This window comes from Colobus angolensis, unplaced genomic scaffold (assembly GCF_000951035.1).
Source record: "Colobus angolensis palliatus isolate OR3802 unplaced genomic scaffold, Cang.pa_1.0 Scaffold246, whole genome shotgun sequence".
NCBI lineage: Eukaryota > Metazoa > Chordata > Mammalia > Primates > Cercopithecidae > Colobus > Colobus angolensis.
In genome coordinates this window covers 1,928,458-1,944,375 of record NW_012115666.1, presented here as the reverse complement: position 1 = coordinate 1,944,375, position 15,918 = coordinate 1,928,458, and the positions used below count along the sequence as shown (strand labels likewise).

Genomic DNA, 15,918 nt, shown 5'->3' with positions numbered 1-15,918 from the left:
TTTACATAAGTACTTACTGTACAGAATTATTGGGGGAACCTGCCCCTAATAATTTGATGTGAGTCCTTTTCTATTTTCCCTAAGTGTTTGCCAGTCTGAGAAATAAAGGGAAAGAGTAGAGTACAAAAGAGAGAAATTTTAAAGCTGGCTGTCCGGGGGAGACATCACATGTCGGCAGGTTCTGTGGTGCCCCCCAAGCCGCAAAACCAGCAAGTTTTTATTAGTGATTTGCAAAAGGGGAGAGAGTGTACAAATAGGGTGTGGGTCACAGAAATCACATGTTTCACAAGGCAATAAAATACCACAAGGCAAATGGAGGCAGGGCGAGATCGCAGGATGGGGCGAAATTAAAATTGCTAATGAAGTTTTGGCATGCATTGTCATTGATAACATCTTATCAGGAGACAGCATTTGAGAGCAGACAACCGGTCTGACCAAAATTTATTAGGTGGGAATTTCCTTGTCCTAATAAGCCTGGGAGCACTACGGGAGACTGGGACTTACTTCATCCCTTATCTACAACTGTAAAAGACAGATGTCCCTAGAGTAGCCATTTTAGAGACCACCCCCTAGGCACACATTCTCTTTCTCAAGGCTGTTCCTTGCTGAGAAAAAGAATTCAGCGATATTTCTCCTGTTTGCTTTTGAAAGAAGAGAAATATGGCTCTGTTCCGCCCGGCTCTCAGGCAGCCAGACCTAATGGTTATCTCCCTTGTTCCCTCAGCATCGCTGTTACCCTGTTCTTTTTTCAGGGTGCCCAGATTTCATATTGTTTAAACAATTTGTGCAGTTAACACAATCATCACAGAGTCCTGAGGCGACATTCATCCTTAGCTTACGAAGATGACGGGATTAAGACACTAAAGTAAAGACAGGCATAGGAAATCACAAGAGTATTGTTGGGGAAGTGGTAAATGTCCATGAAATCTTCACAGTTTATGTTCAGAGATTGCAGTAAAGACAGCCATAAGAAGTTATAAAAGTATTAATTTGGGGAACTTAATGAATGTGCATGAAATCTTCACAATTTATGTTCTTCTGCCATGGCTTCAGCTGGTCCCTCCGTTCAGGGTCCCTGACTTCCCGCAACATAGAATGCATTATATTAGTAATGGAGTAGAAGTAAGTATTTCTTAGAAAATGAATTTTAAAGTAATACAAGCACATTTTTTCAGGTGCTAATGTCTTTTTTTCCTTAGAATTAAAAGGATTTTTCTTTTTTTTTTTGTTTTAGAATTAAAGTTGGGAGAACTACTTCATGATAAGCTGTAAGTATTCTTTGAAAATAGTATAGTGTAATATTTCAGTCTTTTTTTTTTCTCATGTGGAGTAATATTCCCTGAAGTTTGAGTAAATTTGCATTTTGAAATTGTGAAAATTAATTATAAATATATTTTTAACTTTGATGAGCTGTTTTGGGGACGCTGACCCTAGTTGTGATGTGAAACGGTTATACCTAGGGAAACTAACTTACGGTCCTTTCCTGGAGAGCAGATGTAATGAATGTGGAATTTCTTGAAGAAAAGGTGTCAATTGTATGTCATATGTGATAGGTTGGTTGATAACCAGAAATTGGGTGACTAAGTGCCTAGATAAAAGTAAATGAGAATCCCTGTGTCTTAGTCAGTTTAGTGTTGCTGTAGCTGAATACCTGAGACTGGGGAGTTTATAAAGAGGTTTATTTGACACAGTCCCTGTGTCTTAGTCAGTTTAGTGTTACTGTAGCTGAATACCTGAGACTGGGGAGTTTATAAAGAGGTTTATTTGATGACTGGAAGGTTCAAGATTGGGCAACTGCATCTAGTGAGAGCTTTAGACTGCTTCAACTCATGGTGGAAAGCAGAAGGGGAGCAGCGGGGAGTGGCATGTGGTGCGAGGAGATCACATGGCAGGGGAGGATGCAAGAAAGAGAAACTGAGGAAGTCAGAGTCTTTAAAACAACCCACCCTCTTGGATGGTATTGTTGACCCTGGAATAACTTGGGGATTGGGGTGCCAACCCACCCCATTACAGTAAAAAATCCACATAAAACCTTTGACTCCCCCAAAATCTTAACTACTGGTAGTCTGTCATTGACTGGAAGTCTTACTGATAACATAAACAGTTGATTAACACATATTTTGTGTGTCGTATGTGCCATATACTGTATTCTTACAATAAACTAGGGAAAAGAAAATGTAATGAAGAAAATTATAAGGAAGAGAAAATATACTTACTGTTCATTAAGTGGATCATCATAAAGGTTTTCATGTTTGTCATATTCATGTTGAGTAGACTGAGGAAGGAAGAGGAAGTTAGTCTTGCAGTCTCTGGTGGCGCAGGTGCAAGAAAACCTTTGTCTAAGTGGACTCATGCAGTCCAAACACATGTTGTGAAAGGGTCAACTGTAATTCATTCCTGGGAGAGCAAGAACTCACCTCCCTAGGAAGGCTTTAACCTATTCATGGGGATTCTCCCCCATGCCCCAGACACTTCCCACTAGGCCTCAACACTGCCACATTGGGGATCAAGTTTTTTTTTCTTTTTTTTTGAGGCGGAGTCTCGCTCTGTCACCTGGACTGGAGTGCAGTGGCCGGATCTCAGCTCACTGCAAGCTCCGCCTCCCGGGTTTACGCCATTCTCCTGCCTCAGCCTCCGGAGTAGCTGGGACTACAGGCGCCCGCCACCTCGCCCGGCTAGTTTTTGTATTTTTAGTAGAGACGGGGTTTCACCGTGTTAGCCAGGATGGTCTCGATCTCCTGACCTCGTGATCTGCCCGTCTCGGCCTCCCAAAGTGCTGGGATTACAGGCTTGAGCCACCGCGCCCGGCCGGGGATCAAGTTTTAACATGAATTTTGGTGGAGGCAAACCACGTTCAAACCATAGCACCTTGGAAAAACAAAATAAATGGAAATACTTGTTCATGTTTATATACCTATATGTAGCCTATGGCCAGGCTCAATTTTCAAGGTTAGGAATATGAAACTTTTAATTAGTAAGTAGACAAGATTGGACATTGTGGTTGTGGGGAAGGGGAAGTAGAATCTGAAATTCAGTTCTTCTCAGATTTGAGCGTGCAACTGAATCATCTGGAGGGCTTACTAAAGCATAGATTGCTGGGCCCCACCCCAAGAATTCTTTATTAGGTCTAGTGTGAGACCACAGAAATCTTAAATATTTCTTTTTTTGTTGTTGTTTTGTTTTGAGATGGAGTTTTGCTCTTGTTGCCCAGGCTGGAGTGCAGCAGTGCGATCTCAGCCCACCGCAACCTCCGCCTCCCGGGTTCAAGCGATTCTCCTGCCTCAGCCTCCCAAGTAGCTGCGATTACAGGCATGCGCCACCATGCCCAGCTGATTTTGTATTTTTTAGTGGAGACAGGGTTTCTACATGTTGGTCAGGCCGGTTTGAACTCCCAACCTCAAGTGATCCACCCGTCTCGGCCTCCCAAAGTGTTGGGATTACAGGCATGAGCCACCCGCCCGGCAGAAATCTTTTTCTTCCTCACAGTGCATGTAAAATCATTTGAGTGGCAAGTACATGAAATAATTTTTGTATCAATCGACAGTTAATTGAAGTAGAAGTGTTAGCAAGTTGAGAAGACTGAATATATAGAATACTTTAGTTATTAAAAGTAGTATAATTTTATACCATTGTGAAAATATGAATAAGCTTACTGGCTCAAAAACAATCTGTGGACTCAATTTTTTTATTTGCAGATTTGGTCTTTTTGAAGCCATGTCTGCTATTGAAATGATGGATCCCAAGATGGATGCTGGCATGATTGGAAACCAAGTTAATCGAAAAGTTCTCAATTTTGAACAAGCTATCAAGGTAGTCACCATTGTACTTTTTGTGTTTCTTTTTATCTTTTGTTATTTTATGTTAAAACATTGTGCTTAATAATGAAGTGAAACGTTGTATTAACTTAAAGTCTATTTCCTTCAAAGCAGCTCAAGTATATAAACAAGAATTAGTTACAACTTTTATATGTTAAAATCTGAAAATTAAAGTCTTCATTAAAATCTTGCTCTAAATTTGTGCATTTGTGTACTTTTAAAATATTTTTGAAAGCATTTGACTATATATTCAAATAGGAAAATTGGCTTGGGGGTTAAATTTTGTGTATTAATATGTTAATACATAAAAGTAAATTTACACGAGTAAAATGCTTGTGGTAGTGAATTTAAAGTTGCTTTAGAAATTCATTTATACTTGCAATAGAGTTTGATTTTACATATTTTATAAAGAAAGGTTTGTTGAGCAAATGAATATTGTAAACACAATTTGCAAGTAATATAGTTAACTAACTTAAGAGAAGTGTTTTAAAAAATCTTTAGTTTTCTTTCTAAGTAGTTTTGGGTCATTAAAATGATTTATATTAATACTTAAAGCTGGTTTGAACTGCTTTTAAAATACTTGTTGATTTGGCTTTTCATTTTATATAAAGTCCTTTATTGTTTAGATTTTTCTTATTGAAGACCTAAGATATATTGTTTTTACAATTATTGTCAATTAAAAATAAATTTTATAAGACGATAGTTTTTAAGAATACAGAGTTAATTTGGTGTGATAGTTTTATCAGATGATAGATAGCATTTTCTTAGAATTGCTGTTTTTAAATATTGAATGTTAGAAATCCAGAATGCTACTATACATAGTAACCATGTTTAAAAAAATTTCTACTTATATGTCACATTCTTCCTCCTTTTTAGGATGGCACTATTAAAATTAAAGATCTCACCTTGCCTGAACTGATAGGGATTATGGATACATGTTTTTGCTGTTTGGTAAGAATGAATTAAGACTATCGGTTAATTTAAAAACTGTGACTTACCTGAATCTTGTAATTTAAAAGCCTATACACTAATGTTGAGTATGAAATAAATGTAATACTTGGCCTAGTAAAGATGTGCATAAGATTGGCAGGCCTGGTAATAGCATTTCATCTGGTCATCTACTGGATTTTACATTCTAATTTTCTGGGTGAAGGGATATTTTCTTTTCAGTGAAGATAATATTGTAGCCATTGTTCATAATACCGTTTTCGTTCTCAAGTTACTCAAGCAATAAGTCTGTAATTGGAAGGTTTCATAAATAAACGTGGAATTGAAACAAAAGAGAGCTATACAATGGCTTTGGAGAGATTTTTTCTAATCTAGGATAAATTGTGGTAAATTGGCCATCTCCTGAGAAGAAAATTTTTTAGTGATTTGTATATGCTGAATTATGTTTTCCCTGGAAAGTATTGTTTGTGGAGAAATTCTCATTTGTACTGCTTTCCTCTCCCCCCCGCTCTCTGACCGTCCCTTTCTTTTAAATTGACATTAAATCATTGTCCTTAGAAATATGTAAAATTTATTCATTTGTTCATTCAACGTTTATTGATTGATTGCCAGTGTGTGTAGTTGTATTAGGTGTTTTATATGTACAGTTTTCACTTATGTTTTACATGAGCTTTATTAGATATCCGTACTGTCTTACTGTCTATGGTTATGTTGCTTGGGAGGGCCCTTGCCAGAATCTTAATCCTGATCCTTCATCTTCCAAAGCTGTCTCTTTACCCCCTCAAAGATTTCTTTATTACCTTTTAGCAGTTTACAGTCCTAGTGGGTGGGGTAAAGAAAAGAGTCAAAGGATTGCTGGGAACAGACATGTGAATAAACAATTCTGACAACATGAAAATGCTTTTATAATAGTGCTATGAGAACAGAGAGGAGGAGTTAATTATGTCTGGGAGAGTAAGAAAGGCTGTAGAAAGGAAGTAATATTGGTATGAGGTACTAAAGAATGGTAGGCGTATGACAGGAAGATTCATGGTTTAGTAGGCAAAGAGGTATATTGCATGAGCATGGCAAAGTGAAAATGTTCATTTTGGAAAATCATAGATAGCTGCTTAAGGCTGAAGTCTGGCAGGGAGCCAAGTAGGAGGAGTGTGGGATAAGTGGAAAGTGGTGGAGAAGGAGGAAAGGTAAACAGAGCGAGGATTTTTGCCAAAGTTGAGGAACTATTCTGTGAGACTCTTGGGACTGTATTTAAAAATTTGGACTTTAAAAGGCAGATGGTTTTTAGTCTGGAAAGTTTCTCTTCTGCACAGTAGTTAATACCAAATACACACCTTAATTATAAGTTTTCCACAAACATTTGTCATTTTGCAATGCAGTAGCATATGTCTTACTCTGTTGCAGAATTCTTGGGCTTTAGTATAAAAATAACTATAAACTTGGGCAAATGATTTAAACTCTTACTCTGTTTCTTTACATGTAAAAGGAGAAAAATACCACCTTTCTCAAAGTGCTAGGAAAAAATGAGAGATATTTGAAAATAATCTAGCATAATATTTGGGACACAGTACTTACCCAATTTTGCCTGTTGTTGGTATTCCCAACCTCTAGTACATGGTGCCAGACATATAGTGGTCACTCGGTAAAATAGTATAAAACGATTCTCTTAGTGTTTTAGAAAGATCTCTACTTGGGGGAATTAAATTAGAGATGGGAGGCAGGAAAACCTATCTAGTTTCTTCCGATAATCTAGGTGAGATATGGTGTTGGCTGGGTTGTGGTGGTAAGGATTATAAAGTTCGATGAGTGTCTTAAGGATCTGGTTAGTTCTACAATTGTGAATTTTCCAGTTTATGGATTTTTTTATTGACTACATTGTGGACTTGATTTCTTTTGGATGCTACATAAAGAGGCAGTCTTAATTTCATTAATCTTTAATATGTTGCAAACTGATTTGCATACGACAGTGATTCCCATAGACACTTGAAAAATGTTAGTCAATGAAAGTGAATTCTAACTTGTCTTTTTTTTAAGTCTTGTGATTAATCTTATGGGGTCTGTGGTGCTCTGGCCTTTGACTCTAGGATCAATTTAGACTTTGCAGACTCAATTTTATCACCTTAAATATATACTCTTTTGTTTCTTTATAGATAACATGGTTAGAAGGCCATTCGTTGGCACAGACAGTATTTACGTGCCTTTACATTCATAATCCAGACTTTATAGAAGATCCTGCTATGAAGGCTTTTGCTCTGGGAATCTTGAAAATCTGTGACATTGCAAGGGAAAAAGTAAATAAAGCTGCTGTTTTTGAAGAGGTAAGATTTTGTAATCTAAGAATTTCTTGGCCAGGTGTGGTGGCTCATGCCTGTAATCCCAGCAGTTTGGGAGGCCAAGGTGGGCAGGTCACCTGAGGTCAGGAGTTTGAGACCAGCCTGGCCAACATGGTGAAACCCTGTTTCTACTAATACACAAAATAGCCAGGTGTGGTGGCGTGCACCTGTAATCCCAGCTACTTAGGAGGCATGAGAGTTGCTTGAACTCAGGAAGCAGAGGTTGCAGTGAGCTGAGATTGTGCCACTGCACTCCAGCCTGGGCAACAGAACGAGACTGTCTCAAAAAAAAAAAAAAAACCAAAAAAAAGAATTTCTGAAGTTCATTGACTACCTTATTCACTGTGATGTATTTAAATGATTTTGTGATACGTACTTTCGTCTACATGTATATTTAAAAACAGTTTTTAAAAGTAATGCTGTTGCCATTTACAGATATATTGGGTAAAGTAATTCAGTTCTCTCCAAGAAAGGGCTTTCATCTTAGCATATGTTCTTTCTGTCAGTACTGTTCATTGAGTATCCATGTGTGCAGACTACTGTTTTTGGAGGTTGTGGGGATTCCCAGAGAAAAATGAAAGAGACAGCCCTTGTCCTCAAGTCTGTCAGAAATTATAATACAAAAGGGGAGCTAAGGAGAACAAAGATATGAATATTTTAGGGTATAGACATTTTCCTTTGGTTTGTCTTAAGTTTTAGAGATAGAAAGATTTTTTCCCCTTTAGTGTAAAAAATAAGCTTTCGGATGCTGATAATTTTCAGGGAATTGCAGCTCAACCTAGGACTACAAAAAAGAATTGTATAAGGGAAAATGTGATAGCATTTGAAATTATTGATAACTATTTTTGTTAAATTCTTCTGTTGAAACCGATGTTTCTTTTTAGTGCTGTTACTGCTCCAGAATAAATTTCTTAGGATCCAACAATGGTTCAGTGTATAGTATGTAAAACTTTCTCAATTTATACTATGTATGTGAGAATAATTAAATGTATACTCAATATGTTTGTCAATATTTGAAGGTGTGGCTTTTTTTTTTTTGGGGGGGCGGGATGGGGTTTCAGTCCTGTTGCCCGGCCTGGAGTACAGTGGGGCAATCTCAGCTCACTGCAACCTCCATCTCCCGGGTTCAAGCTATTCTTGTGCCTCAGCCTCCCGAGTAGCTGGGATCACAGGTATGCACCACCATGCCTGGCTAATTTTGTATATTAGTAGAGACCCGGTTTCACTCTGTTGGCCAGGCTGATCTCGAGCTCCTAAGCTCAGGTGATCCACCTGCCTCAGCCTCCCAAAGTTCTGAAATTACAGGCGTGAACCACCCGGTTCCTGGCCGTATGGCTTTGTGAGTTGTTTGAAATAGTGTCTACTTTTTATATAGTCATTGGTTATTTGCATATTGTATTGATATGAGTATCATTATGGAAAATCTTACTCATTTGGATAGAATTTTAAAAAATTAGTTTAAGTTAGAGAAATGCGGATTATTTTAAATACTAGTGTTTTCAAAGTACAACTAAAAGGACATCAGAATCAGTGGGCAGAAAGGATTCCTTGAATAACAGTGCATGAACAATTGCTTAGCACCCTTGAAAGTTACTTTATCATTTCATATCAAAATTTCAGATAGCTGAAATGTGTTCAGTATGAAAAATTAAAAGAAGATAGTTTACAGAAAATAAAATGGCCTTTAAATGTAAGATGCTTAATCTCACTTTAATGCAAATTAAAACTGAAATACCATGTTTTTACCCATTGTTGGCAAAGATTAGAAATTGTTTACAGTAAGATTGATGAAGATGGGAAAACAGGCACTCATATAATCTGTGTGTATGTATGTGTGTGTGTCAGTGAATATGAGTGGTCATTATTTCCCACTTGTTAGTCTTTTTTTAGAACTTTTTATTGGGGAATAATTTCAGATTAACAGCAATTATGGGAACCAGCACAAAGAACATATAATTCGTATGCAGATTCAGCTACTGTTAACATACTGTCCCATTTGCTTTTTTCACTTATGCGTATGTTCTTGCTCACTCTCTCTCTCATGTATATCTGTATGTCTTTTCCTGACCTGTTAGTAAGTTGTGCCCATTACAGCCTTCTTCCCCGTGACACTTTTAGTGTGTTTCTCTAAAGAGAAAGGGCACTGTCCTGCAGAACCACAACACAATTATCAGCTTCAACAAATCTGTAATAACAATGCACTATTCAGATTCCATTTTTGTTAATTGACCCAATCCTTCTTAGTGTTTTTTTCCCCTGATCCAGTCTAGAATTATGACCTGCATTTAATTGCATATTTCTGTAGTATTCTTTAAGCTACATGAGATCCTCAGCTTTTCTTTGTTTCCGGTGACATTGATATTTTTGTGAACACAACCTTGTCCTGCTTTTCATTTCTTAATAGGCTATGCCTCACTTGGGTTTATCTGTTCTTTCCTAATGATTAAATTTAGATTGTGCAGTCTTGGGTGGAATATAACATAAGTGATGTGTGTTTTTGAGGGTGTCACATCTGGAGGTATACAGTCTGTCTGCCCTTCAATGGTGATATTATTTTGGTCAGTTCATAAAGCTTTTGTCTTAGTTCCATATGGTTACTGTTTTTTCCCTTTGTATTTAAGCAATCTTGGGATACACTTTAAGACCATAAAAATATCCTGCTGACTGAAATCTCTCCCCTTAGATTGAACATCCATCGACGGTGCTTGCCTGGACTAATGTTTACTGTGATGGTTGCAAAATTTGTATTTTTTGATTCCAGTACATTTTCCACATTGATCAGTCAGTACTTGACATCCTACTCTAAGCAAAACTCATACTTTTTTGGTGGGAGTGTAAATTCTTACAACTTTAAAAAAGAGCAATGTGGTGATATCTATCATAATCTAATATGCATGTCTTGACTCAGCAGTTTCACTTCTAGCACTCCATCCTACAAATATATTTGTGTTTGTACACAAAGACCTGTGTAGAAGGATATTACTTACAGAATTGTTTGTAGTAATTAGTTTGGAAACCACCTCAGTATCCATCAGTAGGAGACTAATTAAAAGATGTTACATTCATACAATCAAGTGTTTTGCTGCTGGCTGCTGTGGTGACTCATGCCTATAATTCCAGCACTTTGAAAGGACGAGGTAGGCAGATGACTTGAGCCCGGGAGTTCGAGGCCAGCCTAAGCAACATATAGAGACCGTGTCACTACAAAAAATACACAAATTAGCTGAGTGTGGTGGTGTGTACCTGTAGTCTCAGCTACTGGAGAGGCTGAGGTTGGAGGATCACCTGAGCCTGGGGAGTTTGAGGCTGCAGTGAGCTGTGATTGTGCCATTGCCCTCCAGTTTGTGTGCAGAGTGAGACCCTGACTGATTTTAAAATGGAGGAGGTCAGTTAAAAAAAGGAGATTGATTTATGTGTAGAGATAAGATTAGATTTCTAAAGTGAGAAAAGTCAGGTGTGGTAAAGCATGTGTATAGCTCGCTGCGACTTTTTTCTGTTTTAAAAAGGGAGATAGGTAGCTAAATCTTCACACACAAGAGGATAATAGGTCTTGAGGGCTGGGGTGTACACTTGTTTGCACTGTTGGGATTTTTATGGTGTGTCTGCATTATTTTGTTTTTAAATAAATTAAAGTAAGTTTTTTAGTAACAAGAAATTATAATTGAATTTTATTTCTAGAGGATTCTACTTTGTTACCCAAGCTGGAGTGCAGTGGCATGATCATAGCTCGCAGGTAGCCTCATTCCGATGCTCCAGCGATACTTTGCCTCGGCCTCCTGAGTAGCTAAGACTACAGACGTGTTCCACCACACATGGGTAATTTTTAAATTTTTTGTAAAGACTGGGATTTGCTTTGTTGGCCAGGCTGGTCTCAAACCCTGGGACTCAAGTCATCTTCCCACCCCAGCCTCCCAAAGTGCTGGAATTACAGCTGTGAGCCACCACACCTGGCCGGTAATTGAAGATCCATTTATATTCTGGATGAAGGTCTTACTAGGAAATGGGAGAAATGTTAAAGGAAGAGACCAATAGGACAAGAGTGATAGAAAAACTTTTAGGAAAAATAAACATACAAACGTAAGATAATTTTTATGAATTATGGTCACATTCAAGTAAAGTAGAACACTCAGGCCCAAATGAATAAATGGGCAATAAAATAAGTTGCTTATTTTATGAAGGAAGGTTATCAAATGGCTATAACACTTTTAAAATTTAGCTTCACTATAATCCAGGAAATACAAATGAAAATGAGTAGTTTGATTTTTTTCTTTCTTTTTTTTTTAACCTCACCCACCTCTTGATCTTAGATTTCCCGGCTCCTAGAACTGATTGAACATTTTCATTTTTAAAATTATATTCATGAAAATCAATGTTGGAAGGAATGCAGTAAGTTGACACTTCTGTTTTTACTAGTGTACATTAGCACAGCTGTTTTGGCAAATAGTTTAATAATGTGTATATCAAGAATCTTAAAAATACTGATATTTAAACTAGTTATTTCTTATAATTCAGCCTTAAAGAAATAATTAGGCCGGGTGCTGTGGCTCACACCTGTAATCCCAGCACTTTGGGAGGCCACGATGGGCGGATCATCTGAGGTCAGGAGTTCAAGACTAGCCTGCCAACATAGTGAAACCCCATCTCTACTGAAAATACAAAAATTAGCTAGGCATAGTGGCATATGCCTGTAGTCATGCCTACTTGGGAGGCTGAGGCAGGAGAATTGCTTGGACCTGGGAGGCGAAGCTTGCAGTGAGCTGAGATTGCACCACTGCACTCCAGCCTGGATGACAGAGTGAGACTCCATCTCAACAACAATAACAAAAAAGGAAGTAATTAGAAATGTGGGCACTTTATACCCAAATGCATTAACCAGAGTTTTCATTAGTGAACAATTGACACCAACCAGAATGCCACCATTAGAGTTACGGTTGAAATAAATTATGGATAATTGATTACACATAATTTGTTATGTATATTGAGTATGTAGTTATTAACATGATGAAAGAGTGCTTAATAACATGGAGAAATGTATATGTCAAAAGGTTAAAAAAGCAGCATTGTAGCCAACTGTGTAAAAATAAAACTGGAAAGAGAGAAAAACAGAAGTTTGCTCCTGGGCCAAAAGATTGTATTTTCTTTTTTTTGCTAAAATTTTCAGATTTTCCAGATAAGTTTGTCTTAGTCTTATAATTAGAAAAAAATACTAATCTAGTAAAAAGTCTTCAAGAGACCTAGTGATGAATAAGAATGATTTGGCTGGGTGCAGTGGCTCATGCCTGTAATACCAGCACTTGGGAGGCCTGAGGCAGGCGGATCACGAGGTCAGATCGAGACCATGCTGGCTAACACGGTGAAACCCCATCTCTACTAAAAATATAAAAAATTAGCCAGGCGTGATGGGGGCGCCCATAGTCCCAACTACTTGGGAGGCTGAGGCAGGAGAATGACATGAACCTGGGAGGCGGAGCTTGCAGTGAGTCGAGATGGCGCCACTGCACTCCAGCCTGGGTGATAGAGAGAGACTCCATCTCAAAACAAAACAAAGAAGATTTATAATGAGCAAATTATTTATTTAAATTGGTTGTTTCTGGAGTTCCTAACTGCTGGTGTATTTTGTTCTCAGGCGTGTCTCCTGATCTGGAGACATTTTCTGATTTGTTTCTTAACATCTTGCTCATATGCCCAAAATGGGAACCCTATCAAACCACTTTTCCTTTTCCATTCTGTATCTTGCAATATCGTACTGCCAGTGTTATCTTTGATTACGTCTTTCCTCTTACTCCTTACATCCAGATTATTTTGCTTTGGCTTGCAGATGCCTTGAATTGGGGCACTGTTTTTTCTCTCATCATTTCTGCTTTAGTTCTTCAACTTTAGGTTTGGCTTCCTTGGAGTTTCTGAACTCTTCTCTCTGGTCCAGTATTTTCTTTCTAGTTCATTCTCCATATGACCACCAGTGTCTTCCTAAAAATAGGTATCCTCATATTTGATATGTGAAAATTTAAGTGGGGTGTGCGTGTATGTACATCTTAATAAAAGTACTAATACTTGTATGTAATTTAAAAAGTTAAATAGCCCACTTATGAGGAAAAATAGTTCTCTGCTTTTTTTTTTTTTTTTCCTGTTCCATATTATTTCCATATATCTAGATAATCTAATCTAACTTCTGGATTTAAGATTTTACTAACTTTAGCTTTGATATGTTAGATTAGATCACAATATATCTCATTACCCCTGCCCTTGCCCCAAATAGTAATCTAAAAGCTGGTTAAATCATTATGGAGCATTGATGTTATCGTGATTGTATAAATATTAATGAGAGGTGAGCCAAAGTGGTATATGCTTATATTTCCTTTCTCATACAAAATTTTGTTTTTCTTATATGTGATAATTATCTCTCTTTTTGATTTGCTTAGTTTTCTATGTACTTCTTCCCAGTTCTTTCGCCCACTGTTGTGAAACCTATCAGATAATCTGTCAGTTGTGTATTTTCTTTTGAAAATGCTCCTCTTGAAGTCTTGTTCTCCAGCTTCAGGCTGCATCACTTGTGTTCTGTGCCCACAACACAGCTGTGTCATTCTAGTTTTTTGTTCTCTTTTCTCCGGGAATTTCATTTCCCCCTCTGTTTTGTTAGGTCTCTTGTTATCTGGCCCACATGCCTTTATTATTCTTAGTATTATTTTGTTTGGTGGAATATTTCCAGTTCTTCAGGGAGACAAGAAGGTAGATTTTGAGACCTGGTATGTCTTTAAAAACAAAAAATAAAAGTCTCCCCTACCCTCACACTTATTTGGTAAGTTGCTATTTACCATATAGATAGAAGTAGTCTTCCTACCTGCCTACATGTGCGCTATATTCCGTTGCTTTCCTGTTATGTAGATGGACCTCCTGTATTCCTAAGGATGATAACTTCTGCTTGTGCATTGATCCTATATTCTATATTCAAAGATACTGCTCTAGCAATTCTTCCCTGTGTTCTTTGTGTAATGAATTTACCCCTCTGCTAGATAATTTACATCAGCTTGCAAACGTGCTTTATATTCCTCTCATTAAGTCTGTCATTTCTTAACATAATATTGTCCTTCATCTTCTGCACATAGCTTAATTCTTTTCAGCCAGATCATTTTTAAAAGGGGTGCTTACAGCCTGGACAACATAGCAAGACCCCATCTACAAAAAAATAAAAAATTTAGCCAGGCATGGTGATGTGGTACACCTCTGTAGTCCCAGCTACTTGAGGCTGAGGCAGGAAGATCACTTGAGCCCAGGAGTTCGAGGCTCTGGTGAGCTACAATTGCACTCCACTCCAGTCTGGGCAGTCAAATGACCCTGACTCTTAAAAAAAAAAAAAAGATGTATTCATAGTCACTGTCTCTGGTTTTCTTCTTTTTCTCTCTGCTCCAGTCAGGCTTTATACCTTTCACTAAAACTACCGTGTCACAGTCATCAAAGACCTCAGTGTTAAATTCAGTGGTTAAATTTGGTCTTAAACTTGAATTACCAGCAGATTTTGACGTAGTCATCACTCCATCCTCAAAATACATTCTTTGCTTGGCTTTTAAGATGCTTTTCTTCCCTGGTTTGCTACCTCACTGGTGGTTCTTGTCTGTCATCTCTTTCTGTAAACCAGAACTATACAGTGGAAATGTAAGCCACATGTATAGTTTGATTTAGTGTTCTAGTGGCCATAGGTGAAAATAATTTGAATGCTATATTTTATTTAACTCAATATATCTAAAATATTAGTGTTTTGGCTGCATAGTATTGTGTGAAGAGTACAGTTTTTGAATACTTATTTCTGACAAAGGATGCTGCAATTACTGGACAAAAGTATAATGAGACACAGAATATGTACGTAGTCTCAAAAAATACCAGATATTTATTAATTACAAAGGGAAAAATGATAGCTTTGTCATGGAAAAACTTGGCGGATAGCACCTTAGTCAAGTGGCCAGAATTATCAGTAATTGGACAGATTGACATGTGCCTACTTATACAGTGTTCTAGGAAGGACATATCACTTCTGTGGTATTCCTATCAAATATGATATAACTTAAGTTTAATCTTGAAGAAACATCAGGCACGCCCATTACTGAGGGATGTGCTACAAAATGTGTATTACAAAGTATTATTCAAAATATACTATTTTGAAGTACTGTTTGAAAAGATACTTCTAAATGTCAGATACGAAAGTTAAGGACAGAGGAAATGCTCCAGATCAAAGGAGGTTACAGACATGAATTTCTTTATTTGATAATTGTACTGTGGTTATGTAAGAGGAAGATTTTGTTTTTAGGAAATCATACTGAAGTATTTAGAAGTAAAGGGGCATCATGGTCTGCAGCTTAATCTCAAAGGTTTCATTTTGTCACTATCACAAGTGCTAACCTGTTTGTTAATACTCACAAACTCTGTCTTCTCTCTTGTTAAGGTGAAAGTATTCCTGTTACAATCTAAGCTCAGCTCCTCCACTTGTGTTGTGTTACTAGGCTCTCCTTCACTACTCGCTTACTCTAATTGGCATGTAAACATGCTTTACATTCATTTGAAAGCACCACAGTTTCGTTGATCCCATGGCTCCTTGTATCTACAATCCCATTTCCCAGCTACTCTCCAGGAAAAACTTCTTTAATGATTTGCTTATTCTACTTTTTCTTTCATTTTCTCTTTACTCCAAATGGTCGTTCTTTACCACCACTACAGAGAACTGGTCTTTACCCATCTTGCTAAATTCAGTGTTTTCACCCCTCCCTCCAGCCTGTGAGCATCATTAGATCCAGGTGACACACTGTGAAATACTTTTTTCTCTTTGTCTTCTTAAT

General features: G+C 37.5%; 1 protein-coding gene across 1 annotated transcript in view; it reads left to right on the top strand.

Annotated features, from left to right (window-relative positions):
• NAA35 (N(alpha)-acetyltransferase 35, NatC auxiliary subunit) overlaps window positions 1-15,918 on the top strand; it is an 86,775-nt gene that overhangs the window by 14,517 nt on the left and 56,340 nt on the right. Inside the window, exons 2-5 of the mRNA XM_011945888.1 lie at window positions 1,235-1,268; window positions 3,696-3,810; window positions 4,692-4,766; window positions 6,911-7,078. Coding sequence (XP_011801278.1) covers window positions 1,235-1,268; window positions 3,696-3,810; window positions 4,692-4,766; window positions 6,911-7,078 — 392 coding nt within the window. The remainder of the gene's footprint in view (window positions 1-1,234; window positions 1,269-3,695; window positions 3,811-4,691; window positions 4,767-6,910; window positions 7,079-15,918) is intronic.